The sequence below is a fragment of the Macaca thibetana genome, chromosome 3, assembly GCF_024542745.1.
Source record: "Macaca thibetana thibetana isolate TM-01 chromosome 3, ASM2454274v1, whole genome shotgun sequence".
NCBI classification, from domain to species: Eukaryota; Metazoa; Chordata; class Mammalia; order Primates; family Cercopithecidae; genus Macaca; species Macaca thibetana.
The window spans coordinates 56780518-56802004 of record NC_065580.1 but is presented as its reverse complement, the minus strand read 5'-3'; the positions used below and the strand labels follow the sequence as shown (position 1 = coordinate 56802004).

General features: G+C 37.7%; 1 protein-coding gene across 3 annotated transcripts in view; it reads right to left on the bottom strand.

Annotated features, from left to right (window-relative positions):
* PTPN12 (protein tyrosine phosphatase non-receptor type 12) overlaps positions 1 to 21487 on the bottom strand; it is a 104724-nt gene that overhangs the window by 62367 nt on the left and 20870 nt on the right. For all 3 annotated transcript variants that reach the window (XM_050782748.1, XM_050782749.1, XM_050782750.1), the window contains exon 2: positions 8515 to 8623. In XM_050782748.1, coding sequence (XP_050638705.1) covers positions 8515 to 8623 — 109 coding nt within the window. The remainder of the gene's footprint in view (positions 1 to 8514; positions 8624 to 21487) is intronic.

Here is a 21487-nt window from a genome sequence, read left to right as displayed (position 1 = left end):
TATATATAGCTGTTACCAGCATTGCTGTAGGGTAAATTCCTAACAGAGGAATTGCTACTTGCCTTCTAAAAGGTATGTAACAATTTATACAGGGTTATTTCATAAGGGTGACTGGGTATTACCAAACTTTTCGTCACTGACAAACCAAAAAGTAAAAAGATCTTGATTTAATTTCCATTTCTTGAATTATGCAAAGGATTGTATGTTTTAATATATTTACTGGTTATGTGTATTTCTTTTTCCATAAACCACTTGTTTATATCCTTTGCCCATTTTTCCATGTCTGTTTTGTCCTACTTATTTTTATGAAATCTATGTAAAAAGAAAAATCAGCCCTCTGTCACAGGAAGTGCAAATAGTTTTTTCCAGTTTGTGCTGATGTTTAAAACTTTTTATTTAGAACTAATTTTAGATTTATAGAAGGAATTTCCATATACCTCTCACTGAGCTTCCTCTAATAGTAACATATAACCATAGGACAATGATCAATAATACCACAAAATCAACACTGTTATAAAACTATTAATTAAACAAGACTATACAAATCAGTGTTTTTTAATCTTTTTTCTCTTTCAAGGATCTCATATCAAATTTAACTTTTAGTGGCCGGGCATAGTGGCTCACACCTGTAATCCCAGCCAAGGTGGGAGGATCACCTGAGGTCAGGAGTTTGAGACCAGCCTGGCCAACATGGCGAAACCCCATCTCTACTAAAAATACAAAACAAAAAAAATTGGCAGGGCATCGTGGTACATGCCTGTAATCCCAGCTACTCGGGAGGCTGAGGTGGGAGAATTGCTTGAACCCAGGAAGGGTAGGTTGTGGTAAGCTGAGATCGCGCCACTACACTCCAGCCTGGATGACAGAGTGTGACTCCATCTCAAGATAATAATAATAATAATAATAATTTTTATTTCTCCTTAGTCTCCTTCAACCTAAAAAAAGTTTCTCTATTTTTTTTTTTAAATGACTGGAACGAAGTTATGAATTTTTGGTAATACCACTGAATGATGTTGTGTCCTTCTCAGTACAACACATCAGGGGATACATGATATACATATGTTTCAGTACTTGTGATGTTAACCTTGGTCACTTGGTATTTTATGGTATTGCTTGGTTACCAAGAGGGAAAGTTACTGCCTTTCTCTTTTATAGTTAGTAAGTAGTTGAGGTTAGATGCTTTCAGATTATGAAACCCTAAACAAGTAGAATTGCCTAGTATTCGTTGTTTATGGATTAGAAGGGACCATAACATATAACATATAAAATGCCATTATTATTATCACATTATAATCCCTTCTAATCAATGAATGAATATCAAAGGCAGTTAAAATACAAAAGGAAACACTGAAATGTTAACAGACATGAATAAACTTCTTAGCAAAGTATTAAAGAACAACTAATAGTCACTAATTTATTTTTCACTGGCTCAAATTTTATACATAGCACTAAGGCCCAGTTCTGCTAATTTAATTGATAAATTTACTTTTAAAAAAATATTCTTTAGAAATTTGTAGAAGAGACATATAAGGAGGATATACTTGCTTCTGGCGCAATTATTCATCTCCTCACTGTATTCTAAGAAACAGAATGTTTACAACATGTTTGTCAATGCTCTGTCATTTATTTCATGCCACCTTACATGTCCCATCCCCCTTTTTATATGCCATTTGGGATAGGAAATACACATACAAAAAAAAGCTATGCTTCTGGAAAATGAGAATAGAATATTCAGTGGTTAGGATAATGATGGCTGAATAACTACAGGAAGCTTCCTCTTACCACGTTTGCCAGTAATAGGGGGTCTCAGTTAATTACCCTTATTCACATGGCATATTAGCCTCTATTCAAAGTATCTCAAAGGCAGAATACAATAGTTGGTTTACCACTGGCTCTCAGTAAAGTTTCAGGTGACCCTAAATCCAAATGAGAACAATTGCTCCCAAATGATAGTTAGGACTGGTGCCAGGCTGGCTACATGCAGGCTGGTAATTTCCTTTTTTAAAAAATTTTCGAAGATGGAAAATTTTAAGCATACACTAAAATAGAATAGTATAACGAATCTTTGTATATCCATTACCCAGCTTCAATAATTATCAACATTTTGCCAATCTTATTTCATCTACCCCAATCATTCAACAGCTGGGGAAAGCAAATTAAAATCCAAGATTTCTGGAGTACTACATCTTGCAGTAAGTTTAATTCAGTAAATTAAAAATGGGGCATAGAAATACCTTTTTTAAAACTCCCCATTTAAATTCTATAGGCAAATTTGGTAGTCACTGCTTTCTATTAGGTACTCACAGCATATTAGATTTTAAAATCAACATTATGCTACTTACACAGCATATCATGTGTATTTTGATTTTTTTTGGCATTTTAAATGTGAATTTTAGTATCATTCATCCAACAAATATTTATTGCGTGTAATAAGCACAATAATGTTGTTCATATATCCATAGTAAAGTAATAGCAAGGAAAGAGAGTAAGGAACATCTTGAGGATATCAGCAGTCTTCAGAGCTGTGACAAGCTGGGTCTCAGGGAATGAGAAGTTTGCCAATTGATTAAAAAGAAAACAAAATAGGGCATTATAGATAGCATAATAGGCTCAAAAATATAGAATTAATAAAAAATAGCTACCATGGAATGAACGTTTCCTCTAAGCAAAGAATTTTATCCTCACCACACACCCATGGAGATAGAAGTTATTATCGCTATGCACAGAGGTATGCCCAAATCACAAAACTGAGATGGCAGCGCCACATTTGAAACTGGGGTTGTCTGATTTCAAAGCCAAGGCTCTGGGTCTAAATAAGTACATGTACTGAAGAGGTGTGAAGCAACATGGGACTACTGGAAGAAAGAAGTGGTGAGCAACAAGGCTGAAAATGTAGCCGCCTGTTCTCACTCACCTGACCATAGAGCAAAGAAGGGGTGGCTTGGAATTGGAGTATGGAACAAATGCATGATTTCAAATAAACGAGTGGATATCCATCCCAGTTCTGTCCATTGAAAAGGCCTAGAAGCAATGACACACCAAGCCCTGTTCAATGGTGGGGTCATCCAGGACTTTCAGGATTGCTCCCCGCCCTCCCAGCTGGCTTTTCTGCCACAGCAGACCGGGTGTCCTTCACCTGCCTGCGTCTTCTGTAGTTTGTTAAGCAGCACCCTTAGCTCCTGTGACACTTTAGGGAGAAAGCCACAGCACCCATGATGTTGGGCCAGCATTAACACCCGGCAAAGTGCTGGGAACTAGAAGTAGCGAGAAAGAGCTTGGGTGGCTGTTTTAATATTCTTCACTGGTGCTCTTTTTTTTTTTTTTTTTTTTTGAGACGGTGTCTAGCTCCGTCACCCAGGTTGGAGTGTAGTGGCACCATCTTGGCAACCTCTGCCTCCAGGTTCAAGTGATTCTCCTGCCTCAGTCTCTTGAGTAGCTGGGACTACAGGCATGTGCCATCATGCCCAGCTAATTTTTGTATTTTTAGTAGAGGTGGGGTTTCACCATATTGGCCAGGCTGGTCTTGATCTCCTGACCTCAAGTGATCCGCCCGCTTCAGCCTCCCAAAGTTGTGGGATTACAGACGTGAGCCACTATGCCCGGCCAGACCGGTGCTCTCATTAAGCACATTTAGAAATAATCTAAGTATCAAAAAAATGAAAGCAATTATTTCTCTCCATGGTTTTGCTAGCTATCCATCCAAGAGGAACAAAATCATAGGTCAACAGAGAGAGTTGTATGACACATTCATAACAGCATTATTTAATATGTTCATCATCCATACAATGGAATATTATTCAACAACAAAAAGGAATGAACTATTGATGCATGCTACATCATGAATGAATCTTTAAAATGTGTTAACGAGAGGCTGGGCGTGGTGGCTCATGCCTGTAATCCCAGCACTTTGGGAGGCCGAGTGGGGGCGGATCATGAGGTCAGGAATTCGAGACCAGTCTGGCCAACATAGTGAAACTCTGTCTCTACTAAAAATACAAAAAATTAGCCAGGCATGGTGGTGTGCGCCTGTAATCCCAGCTACTCAGGAGGCTGAGGCAGAAGAATCACGTGAACCTGGGAGGTGGTAATCCGAGATCGTGCCACTGCACTCCAGCCTGGGTGACAGAATGAGACTTCGTTTAAAAAAAAAAAAATGTGTTAAAGAGTTAGACACAAAAGACTATACAGGAAAATCTATACAGACAGAAAGCTGATTAACAGTTGCCCAGGGCTGAAGACTCAGATCTTTTGGGGATGATGGGAATGTCTTAAAACTAGATTTCATTAATTGCTGCAAAACTCTATGAGTTTACTTTTTTAAAAAAATCATTGAATTGCGCAATTAAAATGGATAAATTCAGCATCCTGAGTAGCTGGGACCACAGGTGTGCACCATCATACCCAACAAAGCTGTGTGTGTGTGTATGTGTGTGTGTGTAGACTGAGTTTTGCTATGTTGCCCAGGCTGGTCTTGAACTCTTGAGCTCAAATAATCTGCCCAGCTTGGCCTCCTAAAGCGCTGGGATTACATGCGTGAGCCACTGCACTCAGGCAATGAATTAAATAGTTATCTAGCAGTAAATAAGCACATATCTCTCAGTACAATTACTTCCAATATAAATTTCCAGGCCAGGTGCAGTGGCTCACACCTGTAATCCTAGTACTTTGAGAGGCCGAAGTGGGTGGATTACCTGAGGTCAGGAGTTTGAGACCAGTCTGGCTGACATGGTAAAACCCCGTCTCTAATAAAAATACAAAAACTTAGCTGGGCATGGTTGCGGGCACCTGTAATCCCAGCTACTTAGGAGGCTGAGGCACGAGAATTGCTTGAACCTGGGAGGCAGAGGCTGCAGTACGCCCACTGCACTCCAACCTGGGCGACAAAGTGAGATTCTGTCTTACACACACACACACACACACACACACACACACAAAATCCAAATCAAAATAACTAGAAATTTACTGGAGACCTACTTATCAAACCTTAGATAACTTAAAGGAAAAAAGACACTGTCACTCTGATTATTGCACAGTGATTAAGAAAGAACTCGAGCTCTTGGACAAGGTCTCCCAATGTTGACACTCACACATTTTGGCTTAGAGAAGTCTTTGTTTGGGGAAGGGGGCTGCATCCTGTGCATTGCAGGATGTGTAGTAGTATTCCTAGCCTCTACCTGTTAGATGCCATTAGCAGCCTGTCCACTCCCATACCCCAGTTGTGACAACCAAATCTCTCCAGACATTGTTAAGTGTCCCTTGAGGGGCAAAATCACCCTAGTGAAGGCTTTAAAACTACCTGGGTTTAAATTCTTGCCCCACACTATTTAACTGTGAGACAAGCTTTTTAACCTCTTTGTCTCAGTTTCCTGTTTGCAAAATGGCACATAACAGTATTTACCTCAGAGTTTTGCTGTGATGATTATGGTAAATAATCCATTTATCACAGAAATCAGCAAACCATACAAATCAGAACTTTCATTTTTCAGAGGACCAGTTTAACAGTACACCACTAACCTTTCCCACTACCCCTAGTCAAACTGTAAACTTCCCCTTCTATTCTCTGCTTTCTCCCTACCCCTCATTCCAACTATATTCTCAATAACACCAATTACCATCACATGTCAGACCACATATGTTAATTTGTATTGTCCACCGCCTTGACAAACATATAAGCTCCACAAGGGCAGGGATTTTGCCAGTCTGTTTTTTGTTGCATTCCCAGCATATAGTACACCCTCAGAGTTTTTTGTAAAATGAGTAAATGCCGAGGGAGGCGGATGACTTGACGTTAGGAGTCGGAGACCAGCCTGGCCAACATGGTGAAATCCTGCCTCTATTAAAAATACAAAAATTATCCGGGTGTGGTGGCGGGTGCCTGTAATCCCAGCTACTTGGGAGGCTGAGGCAGGAAAATAGCTTGAACCTGTGAGGCAGAGGTTGTAGTGAGCGGAGATTGCACCACTGCACTCCAGCTTGGGCAACATAGCAAGACACCGTTTCAAAAACAAAAACAAAACAAAAAAAGAAACAGCATATGCAAACAGAAACCTACAGCTAGATGACAGAAAAAGAAAGTGGACTGAATGTGTGCGTTAATAATTCCAGAGCAATCTGGGATCACCTTAAGATTATCTTGCTTAATACAAAGTATCCAGAAAGCCATGTCATCCCCTATTCTGAGGCAGACTGGTGCTATGGTCTGAATATTTGTGTCCGTCCCAAATTCGTAAGTTAAAACATAAATTCCAATGCAATAGTATTAAGTGGTAGGGCCTTTAGGAGACGATTAGGTCATACCTTGTGAATGGGATTACCAGCCTTTACTAAACAAAGAGGCCCAAGGGAGCTTGTTTGCCCCTTCCACCATGTGAGGTGCAGTGAGAAGGTACCATGTATGAACCAGAGTGACCCTTCACCAGACAGCAAATCTGCTGGTGCCTTCATCTTAGACTTCCCAGTCTCTAGAACTTTAAGATACAAATGTCTGTTATTAATAAGCGACCCTGTTCATGGTATTTCTCTAACAGCAGCCTGAACAGACTAAGACAACGGGTAAGAAAAGTGGACTATATTTTGCAAAAGCTTAATGACTGGTTACTACGTGCTAGGTACCCCTTTTTTTTTTTTTTTGAGATGGAGTCTCACTCTGTCGCCCAGGCTGGAGTGCAACAGCGCAATCTCGACTCACAGCAACCTCCGCCTCCTGGGTTCAAGCAATTCTCCTGCCTCAGCCTCCTGAGTAGCTGGAATTACAGACACGCTCCACCACATCTGGCTAATTTTTGTATTTTTAGTAGAGACGGGGTTTTACCATGTTGGTCAGGCTGGTCTCGAACTCCTGACCTCGTGATCCAGCCATCTCGGCCTCCCAAAGTGCTGGGATTATAGGCATGAGCCACCATGCCCGGCCACTAAGTACACTTTTAAGCATTTAATATTAACCTGTCTATTGTGCAGATAATCCTAAAAAGTACTATTATAATCTCCATTTTAAGGATGGCAAAACCAAGGCACAGAGAGGATCAGTCCAAGGTCATATAGCTAGCAAGTGGTGGAGTCAGGATTTCAACTTCCAGAATCAGAACGCTTTACCATTATGCGATGTTGCCACTTGTTAATTCTGCCAACACAGGCTATCCACACATCCCACAGCTGATAATAATATAGAACAACACAAGAATGAAGGATTAAATTGAGGCAAAGAAGTTAGTGGAGAAAAGAGGGAAAGAGATGAGAGGGAAGAGGTGTTTTAAAAGAGTTATCATGGAAGAAGAAAATTTCAAAAATAGGGATTGATCAATGGCATCAAAATAGTTCAACATTCTTGAATAATCAATATCCTTCCTGTTAGAATAAACAAATCTGGCAATTAAAAAGCCACTGGACCCTGGGCAACATGGGGAAACCCTGTCTCTGCTAAAATACAAAAAATTAGCTGGGTGTGGTGGCAGGCACCTGTATTAGAGCTGTCCCAGCTCTCAGGAGGCTGAGGCACAAGAATCGCTTGAACCTGGGAGGTGGAGGTTGCAGTGAGCCGAGATCCCACCACTGCACTCCAGCCTGGGATACAGAGCAAGAGTCTGTCACCAAAAAAAAAAAAAAAAAAAAAAAAAAGTCACCAAGAACTTTAAGAACACTTTAGAGAGAAAAACCTTTAAGACCGAATGAGAATTGAGGAAATGACGTAATGGAATGTAGATATTTCAAACTACTTGAGAAGAAAGACGACTGGAAGCTTTAAAAGATAGCAAGTGTGACGTATAGCTTTTATTGGATAAAGTGATGGCACACTTTAAGTATACTTTCAGAGTTAAAGTTATTTTGCCAGAAAACTATGCTATTTAAGAATACAGACAAGGCGCAGTGGCTCACACCTGTAATCGCAACACTTTGGGAGGCTGAGGTGGGAGGATCACATGAGCTCAGGAGTTTGAGACCAGCCTGGGGAACACAGTGAGAACCCCCACCTCTAAATAAATAAATAAATAAATAAATAAATAATTAAAATATTAGAGTGTAATGCAATCAATCTAAGACATATACTTAGAGACACATACTCAGATTGCTGAGAATAGTACACACACAGATGTTTGAGTCATCCTAGGCTTCATTTTCTCATGCATAATTAATCAATTAGGGTTCTTGTGAATAGATATATGAAAAATCAATATTGTTAGCATTTTATAAAATGTATTCAGTTGTCTTTATTATTTTAATGAAATAACGTCTTTGAACAGAGAGTTCACAAAAGATATTTTCACTTGGATTTACAGTATTTAAAAGTAATTTAGAATTACAGCAACTAAGATACTTAAAGGAAAAAAATTAAACAAAAATTAGGATCAGAAGGAAAAACAAAAAGCAAAATTAAGAATTGTATCTTTTTCGTGTACTTTGAAAGACAGGTTAATTACTACTTCCTTAACAGTGAAAGTCAGGAAGAATAAAACTAGTTAGGTTACAAAAGGCTAATTAGCATTTCTATGTATTTTGTCAAGAGCATTTGAAACTTACATGGCAGTATGTCCTTGTATCTGTTCTTTTTAACATTTTCTTCTTTTTCTCCAGTGGCTGTGGGATATATCTTTTCTGTTCTATATTTGGTAGACAATCTTCTTAACCGCTTAAAATACAAAAAATAAAAATTAAAGTTTAGAGAAACAGTGATATTTTAAAATTTTTAATGAAATCTGGTGACCCCAATTCCTCACAACTCATTTTCCTGTCTCTGAGCTCTTAATTTTCCCATCCCTTAATAATTAACCCCAAGGATAATTTCTTTTATAGCATAAGTGGAAACATAAGATTCATATTTATTTCACATAAGCAGCAAAGAGAGAAAACAGAATAAAAGTAATATAATTTAAAGATATCATTAATAAACTGAGTCAGAATATTTAACTCAGTCTTTAACATATTTGAGAAATTTCAGTGTTTTAACTAAGGGTCACAATAACCAAGTTCTAAAATCATGCCTAAAAGAATTATGTACAGGTTTCTTTATTTCTTCTCTCAATAAACCATGAGCACGCACCCATGATGTGCCAGGCTTTCTCCCAAGGCATAAGCTAATAATTACGTACAAGACATTGCAAAACAAAGTTCTTTCATATTGAATTGGAAATGTCCAACAAAGACCAATTCTGCTTATTCACTGCATTACAGAAGTAGTTTGTGGGTTAGTGACAAATTCTTACCACATATGGCAGTAGGGATGTTCTTTGGGCTGGAATATTTCTGTGTGTCAGTAATACACTTCCTGCTTTCAGAAGCACTGAAAGTCAGTATTGTGAATTGTTTAAATTCTACACAACTACATTGCTGAAATTTAATTTCAAAGGAACTTTCTTTCAGGCCTCAAGACATATTGAAAGCATTTTGGTTTTACCATTCAACAAATTATTAAATACAAATAAAATGAAAAATAAGTCTGGTAAAATTTAACTTTCTCATTACTTTATTTTTGCTACTTGTGATGCTGATATTTAAGGAACTAAAACTGTCTATAAACCTTTTCTTTTTCTTTGAAAAACTACTAAATTTTATCATCACAATACTAGAGACCTACAACAGTTATACATTTTTTTCTTTATGATGAAGATTTACTAGAATCTTACTCTGCACTGGCACAATGTCAAAGTAAAATTCCCCACATTTATGATGCTATTTCTTGTGATTTCCTGTGGTAATAGAGTTCTCTAAATATATACGTGTGTCAGAGGAAAAACTGTATTCAAAAGTAAGTGGGGGCTGAGCATGGTGGCTCACACTTGTAATCCTAGCACTTTGGGAGGCCAAAGTGGGAGGACTGCTTGAAGCCAGGAGTTCAAGACCAGCCTGCTTGACAATGCAAGACCCTGTCTCTATAAAAACTAAAAAAAAAAACAAAAAAAACAAAAAAAAAACACGTAAATTGGTTATTGATGAGAGTACGGGAAATCAGAACTTCAATACAATGTTGGTGGAAAACAACATATTAGCCCAACCAACCCCTAAGGAGAATAATTTGGTAATTACAAATGTACCCCTCAATCCAAGAACTGTACTTCTACAACTTTGTCCTCCAGATAAAAATGGGACACACATGAAATGATTTATCTTCAAAGTTACATGCCACAGCACTTTTTTTGTTTGTTTGTTTGTTTTGAGACAGGATCTTGCTCTGTTGCCCAGGCTGGAGTGCAGTGGTGCGATCTCGGCTCACTGCAACCTCTGCTTCCCGGGTTCAAGCGATTCTTCTGCCTCAGCCTCCTGAGGAGCTGGAATTACAGATGCGTGCCAACAGGCCCAGCTAATTTTTGTATTTTTAGTAGAGACAGGGTTTCACTATGTTGTCCAGGCTGGTCTTGAACTCCTGACCTTAGGTGATCCACCCGCCTCAGTCTTCCAAAGTGCTGAGATTATAGGTGTGAGCCACGCGCCCAACCACTGCGGCACTGTTAGTAATAGCAAAAAATCTACAAACGATCAAAGAAACCTCTTAATAAAAGACTGGCTAAATGTTTTATTCATACCATCAAATATGAGAGAGCTGAAAAACAAACGAGTTAGCTTTTTATAATATATAGTGAGATGACAATATCTGAAAAATACATATTGAGTATAAATGTAAAAAGCAGGAAACATAATAGTGTACATTACATTATATATACAGTGTAGTATTTATATATGTAATAATACTACTATTGGTGTTAAAAAGAAATAAAAACATATTTGTATTTGCTTGTACATATGCATGTATCATCTCTGGAAGAAAAACTATTAACAAAGGATGTGTCTATGAGGAAGAGAAATGGGTACCTAAGGGAAACAGATGGGAATGGGACATTACTATATGTCTTTTCATAGCTTTTGGACTGTATGACTGTATTGCCTGTTCAAAAAATTGAACGTAAATAAAAAAGGAAAGTAGAAAAGATTGTTTATGATGTCGTTACTCCATATTAACAAAGATCCTCATGGTTACTTATATACACATCTTGCATATTTAATTAAAACTTTTGTATTTTCTCTGCTCAAAGATTAAGTATCTGAAAAGATGTATTTTTAGATATTTATAGTATCAGTGCATTTCAAAATATTATATTTGAATCGGACTTAGAGAAGGATATCAACTTAAATAGTTGCAGAAACACAGAGGGAAAAGGAATATATCTTAGGTCAATGTCGGTGAGAAAAAATATAAGTACAAAGAGTGATTATAAAATGTGAACGTATCTCAGGAATGCCTGGTACAATCACTCTAAGCTTTTCTTTTTCATTCATTCATTCATTCATTCATTCACTCATTCACAGACAGGGTCTCACTCTGTTGTCTAAACTGAAATGCAGTGGCATGATCATGGCTCACCACAGCTTCAAACTCCCATGTTCAAATGATCCTCCTGCCTCAGCCTCCAAAGTAGCTGGAACCACAGCTCATGTCACCACGCCCAGCTAATTATTATTATTTTTTTTTGTAGGGTGGGGTCTCCCCATGTATGTTGCAGAGGCTGGTCTCAAACTCCTGGGCTCCAGCAATCCTCCTGCCTCAACATCCCAAAGTGCTGGGGAATACAAGTGTGAGCCACCACGCCCAACCCACTCCAAACTTTTCTTCTTTTACATGACAAATTATGTTTTTGAGAAATGTGCAAAACAAAGCTTTTATGTGAAATGACTTTACATTTCTCAGACAATGAACCTTGAGAACTTCTGTGTCCAAAAACTTATCTAAGCTTGGATTTTCATTTGTCCAGTTTTCTTAAAGCCTAGCACACCATTTCTTAAAATGCTTTCTATATTAAAGTTTAAAATGGAGAATGCTCTATTAAAACAAAAATCTACAAAAGTAGTATTCTTTGCAATTTTCATGCCCATCAGAGATACAAAAGTGGTCCGTTAAACAAGTAAAAACTTTGTTTTGCACTTTAAAAAGGTATCTTCAAGTTGGAACTTATTTCCCACCAAAAAATGTCAGCTTTATAGTAAGCTACATAAATTAAAATTCTGGATCTGGTATTTTCTTAGCTCTGTGACAATTAACATATTTAACTTCTCTGTATCTCATCTATAAAACAGAGATAATAACCTTCACTCAGCAAAAGGTCTGGTACATAAAATGGCTCAATAAATGTTAACTGTTATTATTGAACTAATTACTGGAACTATTTAAATGTTGTTACTTCAGATTTATTTCTCTAAAACCTTTCCTAGATCAAAGATCAGAAAGAGTTGCGTATTCCAGTCAATTTATCTGCCTGAAATTGCAAAGCAGTTTGTCAAATTTGTGTGTGCTTCAGAATCACCTGGAGGACCACATTGCTAGGCCTCACCCCTAAAGTTTCTGATTCAGTAGTCTGACGTGGTAATTGCCTGATAATTTGCCTTTTTAAAAGTTGCTAAGATTCTACTTAAAAAAAAATCCCATGATGATCATCTTTCTGTGTCTTTGTGTATGCTTTCTCTTTGCCTCTTGGTGGTCTCCCCACTTGCACACCTCCAAATCTTACTTATCTTTTAATTTTAAACCCTAGCTCCTACAGAGTTTCTGATGCCCTTCATTCAGACATAATCTTCCCCTCTGAATTCTTTTACCTTAATATGTACTCTTAGAACACTTACATTTCTTACTTTTATGATAAATACATAAAGAGAATACTTCTTATTTACCCTGTTAAACTATAAACTCTGCAGGTACAAAATTACTGCCAGATTAAGATCTGATTCGACCTAGAGCAGTTTTTTTTTTTTTTTTGAGACAGAGTCTCGCTCTGTCGCCCAGGCTGGAGTGCCGTGGCGCGATCTCCGCTCACTGCAAGCTCTGCCTCCTCCCAGGTTCACGCCATTCTCCCACCTCAGACTCCCCAGAAGCTGGGACTAAAAGTGCCCACCCACCTCAGCCTTCCAAAGTGCTGGGATTACAGGCGCGAGCCACCGCGCCCGGCCTTTTTTTTTTTTTTTTTAAACACAACAACATTAATGTCTAAATAGTTCTTGAATAGAAGTTCATTTAAACTCTATGAAACAGAAAGTATCTACACATATAATTTCATTTTAACTTCCTGACCACTATTATATTGTCTCTGACGAAGCCATTACTAGGAAAGAAACAGAAAAAAATTAGGTATTATTGAGAAACATGATATAATATACTAAGAAACCTTATTCATAGACTGTATGAGAATAGCACTAAACACTAATAATTAATTTATTATGTAATATAATTATTTCATATAATCCTAAAGCAAGAAATAATTTTTAATCATTTACTGTATTAACTGGGCAAAAATATAGCTAAATGATATCTGTATTAAGTTATAAGTACCCACCACACCCTTTATCATGTGTGACTTTTTTTAAAAAAAAGCTAAGCAAACAAATCTTTTAAGAAAGACATTTGCAATTAAGTCTACCCTAAAGATCTTTATTGAGACAGGGTCTCACTCTGTTGCCCAGGCTGGAATGCAGTGGTGCAATCACAGCTCACTGCAGCCTTAAACTCCTGGGCTCAGGTGATTGTTCCACCTCAGTGTCCCTCAGCGAGTAGCTGGAACTACAGGCATGCACCACCATGCCTGGTTAATTGTTTGTATTTTTTGTAGAGACAGGGTTTCGCCATGTTGTCCAGCCTGGTCTCGAACTCCTGGACCAAAGCAATCTGCCCACTTTAGCCTTCCAAAGTACTGGGATTACAGCCACAAGCCACTGTGCCAGCCTACCCCAGAGGTCTTTAAAAAGTCACATAAATGAATTCCAAAAATAACTGCATTCCTTTATTACTGTTCTAATAAGTCGAGTCTGACCATTTTAGTTCCACATTTAAAAACTCTCCTATGTGTCTATCACCTCGAACATAAACTACCAAATGTTTAATTATAAGATATGTTGAATGCTGCCTGTCCAATTTTCTAGCCTGTTTTTATAATGCTCTTATTAGAGTTTGATGCTTCAGTCATATAGAATTACTCACCACCACTACTACTAGCAGTAACCCTCCACTTCTTAAACATCAAGGTTGCACAATTTTTGCTCTTACTGGTGAGCAGGGCTCTGGTTAAAGTGTTACTTCCTTTATGAAGGCTTTCTTGAACCTTCCCTCCTTTACTGCTCCTCAGCCCTCTGCAATGAGTCCATACTACATTGTTCTATTGTCATTTAAAAGTATTTCATAAGTATTTCAGTACTTGTCCATCTTGTCCACTAATCTATAAAACTGAAGGCAGAGATTAGACTACCTTATTGGACTTTATAGACCAATAGCTAATGCAAAGCAAAACTCTCATTACAAATTGAAGAATTGTTTATTGAGCCTTCTCAGACACGTCAGAGAAACATTTTTAATATTTAGAATTGTTGATGCAAACAAAATTCAAGTTTAATATTCACTTTGCTTTAAACAGCTTTTATTTTATTTCTTAAAACCCTGAATTTGTATTCCCCTAATCCTAAATCGATAAATGGATTCTCAAAAGCCTCCAATATCACATGCAATGTGACTTTAAGATATCCATTTGCGTGTCAAGATTCAAGTTCTTAAAAGGGTGGAAGAATTCATTGTTCATCTAAGCTCCTGAGAATGTTTGAAGTTTGTTAAATCTCTCCAGAGTCAAAGAGCTGTCTATTGGCCTGTCCACTGGATGTGCAATGGGCATCACAAACATGCTCAAATAGCACCACCACTCAACAGTAGTTCAAGCCAAAAATCTAACATTCATCCTTGATTTGTTCTTTTATCTTGCTCTTCTCCCCATCAGCAAATCTTGTTAGCAAAATATAGCTAATTCTCTTCATATTCACTGAACAGTCTTTGAAGTGAAAATACATTTAGACAGACAAGTGTTAAATTAATTTGTTGGCTGGATTTTAAATCAGGACAATTAAGAAAACAATAAATTAACACAAAAAGAAACAGCACTAAAATGGAAATTAAGCTAACTAAAATTCCTTTTGGAGTAAGATGTGATATATAGAAATTAAATATCAAAGTTGAAGATCTCTCATGCTCTGTTATAAGACCACACACCACTGCCCCAAACACAGTAGAGTTTCAGCTGGGTGCGGTGGCTCATGCCTGTAATCCGAGAACTTTGGGAGGCCAAGGCTGGTAGATCACGAGATCAGGAGTTCGAGACCATCCTGGCCAACATGGTGAAACCCCATCTCTACTAAAAATACAAAAATTAGCTGGGCATGGTGGCATGTTCCTGTAATCCAAGCTACTCGGGAGGCTGAGGTTGCAGTGGGCCGAGATCACGCCACTGCACTCCAGCCTGGTGACAGAATGAGACTTCATCTCAAAAACAACAACAACAACAAAACACAGTATGAGTTTCATAAGACACAACTTTTAGTAAATACGCACATAAGAATATAGAAATATTAAAACTATACCTTGTATAGTAAATAAAAACGGAAATTACTTTAAGCTTAAGAGTTATGTTGTGGCAAAACATTAAGGCTACCTAACCCATAAAATCATACTCCTTTTACCTAATTGCTCCAGAAAATTTCTGAGGCAGTTACTGGAGAATTCATCTGAATTTTAAAAGGTGGCAGGTTTGGGACATAGTTCGCATTCAATAACCACTGTTAAATACATAAATTCATCTGGCTTTATATTTAAAAATTTTAACTGTCCTCAGTCAGAAAAACCACACCATCTTAATAGTGTTAATTTTACCCTACAAGATGCATGATAACCCAACCAAAGTTTCTTAAAACCCCAAATACAAATTAATAGCAGCATACAGTAAAATCAGAGTATAACTTCAGCCAAAGTAACACTACACTGTCTCAAAGTAACACTGTATTATCACTGTTCTCTCTCTAACTTTACAAACACACTTATATAAAAATATGCATATGGGCCAGGCACAGTGGCTCACGCCTGTAATCCCAGCACTTTAGGAGGCCGAGGTGGGCAGATCACTTGAAGTCAGGAGCTCAAGACCAGCCTGGCCAACATGGTGAAACCCAATCTCTACTAAAAAATACAAAAATTAGCCGAGCCTGGTGGCTTGTGCCCATAGTCCCAGCTACTCAGGAGGCTGAGGTTGCAGTGAGTCGAGATCGCACCACGGCACTCCAGCATGGGCAACAGAGCTCTACCTCAAAAAAAAGAAAAAACACACATCACTAACAATAATGGTTATAAGCAGCTAAAATAACCAAAGGGTCTTTCAACTACACAACTGCAATGTCTACCTTTAGTTGCAAAATATGCAACTCTGCCTATCAAAATTCATCTTCCTATCTTTGCTCACTGTTCACCCACTGCTGTATAACAGACTAATTCTCTCCCATTTTTTTTTTCAGAAATGCGTGGCTATGCCTCCTCATTTGAAGCTAACTCAGGATTGATAATAAAGAAAGTAACTTTGAAGTAAACAGGGCCAGTCTTATGAGTCTTGGGGTAATAAAATGATTCTGTGCTTTGCTCATGTCAAAATCTATGCTTTACTTATTCCCCAATTGTCTGCCAAGCAAACTCCCTGCTTTCTACTAGCCCAATACAGAAATCATCTTCATGAAATTTTTCCTGATAGTAGTACTGGCATATAGGCCCACCATCTCTCTATCTACTTTATATATACCTCATCTCTAGCTACTTTATATATACCTCTTATCTAGAACATATCCCAGTGTACAGCAATTATTTAGATATGCACATATGCCATCCCTGATAGAACATGAATTCCCTGATTTAGACCATATCTTCTTCTATTAGTACTAGCTACTATCAACATAACCCCATAACAAATAGTAGAGAGTAAATAAACTGTTTAGGTCTTCTATGTAAATCAAAATTGACCAGTATACTTAAGAATATATTGCTTACACTTCATTTCTACTTCACAATAAGGCAGCTTTAAGTCAGAGAAGCTGGGGTTCAATTCCTAGGTTCCATCAACTACTAGCAAAGGAGATCTCTCCAATATAGCTAGATAATCTTCCCTGAATATGTGTAGCAATAGTCCTTAATTTTGAGAATGTTTTTAAATAAAACCTTGTACTACAGACTTTATGTTTTAAAATAATAAATATGGCAAATCATACACTAAATGAAAAAAATGTAATAAAAAAACAAGGCTGTTCTTTTTCTTTTGCATAGCCTAGACAATAAGCAAATGATTTTTTTTCTTCTCTCCTGTCCCTTGGTGAGAAAATACAAACTTATAATGCAAGTTTACCCTTTCCCTATCCCGAAAGCATATTTTTATGGAAATAAAAGTAGAATCCCACTTGAACTAGGAGGATAGTAAAATTAAAATTTTGTCATATACATTAATTTTATTGAAATGAAGATATCCAATACAATAAATGGAAAATGTTCCAGGTTTGATTATTTTTGTTTTAACTCACAAGGTCCTCACTTTCTTTTACCCATTTCCTCATCATCTGTTATCTAATGTCCCTCTATATATTTAACTTAGCAATTGCTGGTTCCACTGATGTTCCGCCAATCCCAATTTCAAATACTTTGTCCCTACAGTAAATTAGCCTAAAACTCCAAAATCTAGATATTAAAAGTATGACTCCCGACTATGTCTTCCTTCATCTGGTTATGCATCCTGACTCTGATTTAAGAAAACACAATCACTATAGTCCCACTTAGTCTTCATAGGGGCATACTCTGCCAAACCCAGACACCCAAAGTATTACAAAGGAATCCATCACTAATCTCATTATCTCATAATACATAATAAAAACATACAGTAGGCTGGGTGCAGTGGCTCACGCCTGTAATCCCAACACTTTGGGGCCGAGGTGGGCTGATCACCTGAGGTCAGGAGTTTGAGACCAGCTTGGCCAAGGTGGTGAAACCCCATCTCTACTAAAAACAAAATTAGCTGGATGTGGTGACGTGCACCTGTAATCCCAGCTACTCAGGAGGCTGAGGCAGGAGAATCGCTTGAACCCGGGAGGCAGAGGTTGCAGTGAGCCGAGATTGCACCACTGCACTCCAGCCTGGGCAACAGAGTGAGACTCTGTCTCAATAAATAATAAATAAAATAAAATAAAATAAAATAAAAATACAGTAAAATTGAGAATATTAAGTTCCAGTGTTAACATATTAAGCCACAATTACATCAATTCTTTTTACCTCCAATTACAAAAATAAAACAAAGACTCCCAAATTAGTAGCAGAGGTTCAGAATTCACACTTCTCTCTGCAAAAACAAATATAGTACAGGAAAAGAGTCACTTGTGTAGTTTAAGAGAGCTCAATACTTATTTACCAGTATATGGAAAAAAGTTATTTTTTGCAAGGCCAGACTGCCACAATGCTGTGGTCAGCTGACCAAACTTTCTAAAGAGAAACTACACTTCCTGGTGAACCACTAACTCCTGAACCCTCTGAAAATTTCATTTTTTTCCTTTATTACCCTACTAAAATTACTTTTAGCAAGTCACCAATAATCTCCAACACGCATCAAAATCTTAATAGCTTCAGTTCCTATGAAGTATTTCATATAGATGATTCAACAGACACAATTTTACATTCCTATATGACTTAGCAATCCACTCGAATCATTGTGATGGCTACTATCAAAAAACCAAAGTAGGCTGGGCACAGTGGCTCACACCTATAACCCAAACACTTTGGGAGGCCAAGGCAGGAGGATCATTTGTGCCACCTGAGTTCAAGACTAGTCTGGGCAACACAGCAAAACTTCATCTCTATTTAGAAAAAAGAAAAAAGAAAAGGGAGAATAACAGGTATTGGCAAGGATATGGAGAAACTGGAACCCTTGTGCTCTGCTGCGAAATGTAAAATGGTGCAGTTACTATAGGAAACAGTATGGTGGTTCCTCAAAAAGTAAAAGTAGAATTGTCATATGATTCAGCAATTCCACTTTTGAGTATATACCCCAAAGAACGGAAAGCACGGTCTCGAACAGATATTTGTACAACCATGTTCATAGCAGCAGCATTCACAATAGCCAAAAGGTGGAAGCAACTCTAAGTGTCATGCAATGGGCAAATGGATAAACAAAATGTAGTATATACATACAATGCAGTATTATTCAACCCTTTAAAAAGGAAGATTTTGACGCATACTACAACATGGATGAACCTTGGGGACATTATGCTAACTGAAATACACCGGTCACAAAAAGACAGTATTTTATAATCCTAATTATATGAGGCACCTAGAATTGTCAAATCCATACAGACAGAAAGTGTAATAGAATGGTGCTAGGGGTTGGAAGAAGGAGGAGAATGAATTTGGAATAAAGAGGGTGGTTTAATGGAAACAGAGTTTTAGCTTTCCAAGATGAGAAGAGTTCTAGAGATTGGTTATACAACAATGTGAATGTACTCAACACTATTTAACTGTACACTTAAAAAATGGCTTAGATGATAGGTTTTATGTTACACGTATTTTACCACAATTTAAAAAAAAAATTTTAAATGGAAAGAAACCCTCTATAGTTGTTTGTACAGAATTAAAGGTCCTATCCAGTATCAAAAAGAACAGCTAGCTGCAGGCAAGTGCCGTTAAAGTATCTCAGATTACCAGGTCACACAATATTCATATAACATTGGACAGCTCTGACCTATTCATGAATTAACTGTTATGATATTCCCAAAAAATATTTTTAAGTTTGCTGACACACTGGATTCAGATATTTATAATAAAAAGAGCTTCCTCTTCAGACTCAATTATCACTTTTATGATGACGGCTGGCTTCACATTAACTTCACCTAACCTATCCTATGCCCAGGGACTGTTTTAGGTGCTAGTGATACAGAGGTGAACAGGACAAAATCCCTGCTCTAATGAGGCATATATTCCAAAAACATGTCCTAGTCATATAGCACTTATCATTCCTGCCTTTTATATCTATCATGTTTACACGTTTTATCCCATCACTACCAATGCTGCCACCACCCAAGATTATAATTCACTGCCTCACAGACAATAATCTATTTCTTTTTCTTCCTCCACAGAGCCTAGTGTCTTCCAAATACACATTCAATAAAGCAGGGCAAGTCTGCTAGACATAATAGGCATTGATAACCCATTCAGAACATCACACAGTGAATTGGCACCCTATTTTCACATTCAGTTCATTAAGTTTATGTAATGTAATTTATAAAATTAGAGAGCATAAACTTAAAATCCTATTTGAAATTTAACATCTGTTGTTTACCATCCTATTGACATGAAGGTAATGAAAAACTGAAGTGTAATTTAAAATAATTTACCTAAGTAGTATCTCCTCGTCCTAAATAACATACCTAAAGACACTTACTTTTGGATTCACTTCTTCATTATATCACCTACAATGTTACCAAGGAAAGCTGTCAATCTTTCACCATCAAGGGAAAATGGGCACAATAAAGGGGTCAGATAATACACACATGTAAAAAAACTCAACATATCAAGTGATCCAACATATCACCATACTCAGAGCTATCATTTATTACAGCTAAAGGATACAAAGTGAAAGCAGCAAAGAGAAAGGCACAAGAGGCAAAGTCCAGAAGAAACTAGGCACATGCTTTCAAAAATCCTCTTCTAATGAAATTACACAGGACCCTCTCAATTCCTGCAGAAATAAGTTGTGACAACACATGTGAAATGTTGTCCACAAGGGAAGTGCATTAGAAATAAAGTGCCTATGGCTTTTATAGGAGGCTGGTTACACAGGCACACTGCCTAACAATATACCAAAATTCCAGACTCCCAGAAAAAAAATATATGTTCAACATAAACCATATTATCTTTTGTTTTTGTTTTTCAGAGACAGAGTCTTGTTCTGCCACCCATGCTGGAGTGCAGTGGCATGATCATGGCTCACTGCAACTTCAAACTAATGGACTCAAGTTATCTTCCCGCCTTAGCTTCCCAAGTAGCTAAGACTACACAGGTGCACACCATGACATCTGGCTAATTTTAAAACATATTTTGTAGAGAGGAGGTCTTACTATGTGGCCCAGGCTGGCCTCAAGGAATCCTCCTGCCTCAGCCTCCCAAAGGGCTGAGACAACACGATTGAGCCACTGGGCCCAGCCCATAAACCACATTGTTTGTACAATTTGGGCACAGTGAACCACTCTTATCAGGGGATAATGGAAATTCTCCCAAAAGTCTAAGTTCCCAGACACCAGCCAAGGGATAACATCATAAGCAGGCCTTTCTAAGGATAGTAGTCTTAGGCCTGCTATGTCACTCTTTTCTGCATACAGGTATAAAATGAAAAAGCAAAACTTTCTCCCCTCCACATCTATTTCCTTTTAGGTAACCAGTTATGTAACGTCTCCTTACTAATAGCTATTTTAGGTTGTTTCACAAAAATTGTTGCATACTTGGACATACTATTTTATGCACATATGCAAGTATTTTTACGGAAAGATCCCTAAACTTGACATGCTGGGTCAAAGAGTACATACATTTATCAATTCTACTAGAAGTGGCCAAACTGCCTTCCAAAATAGGCTTCACCAGCTTACCCTCCCCTTAATGGACCTAGAAACACTAGTTTTCTATATCCTT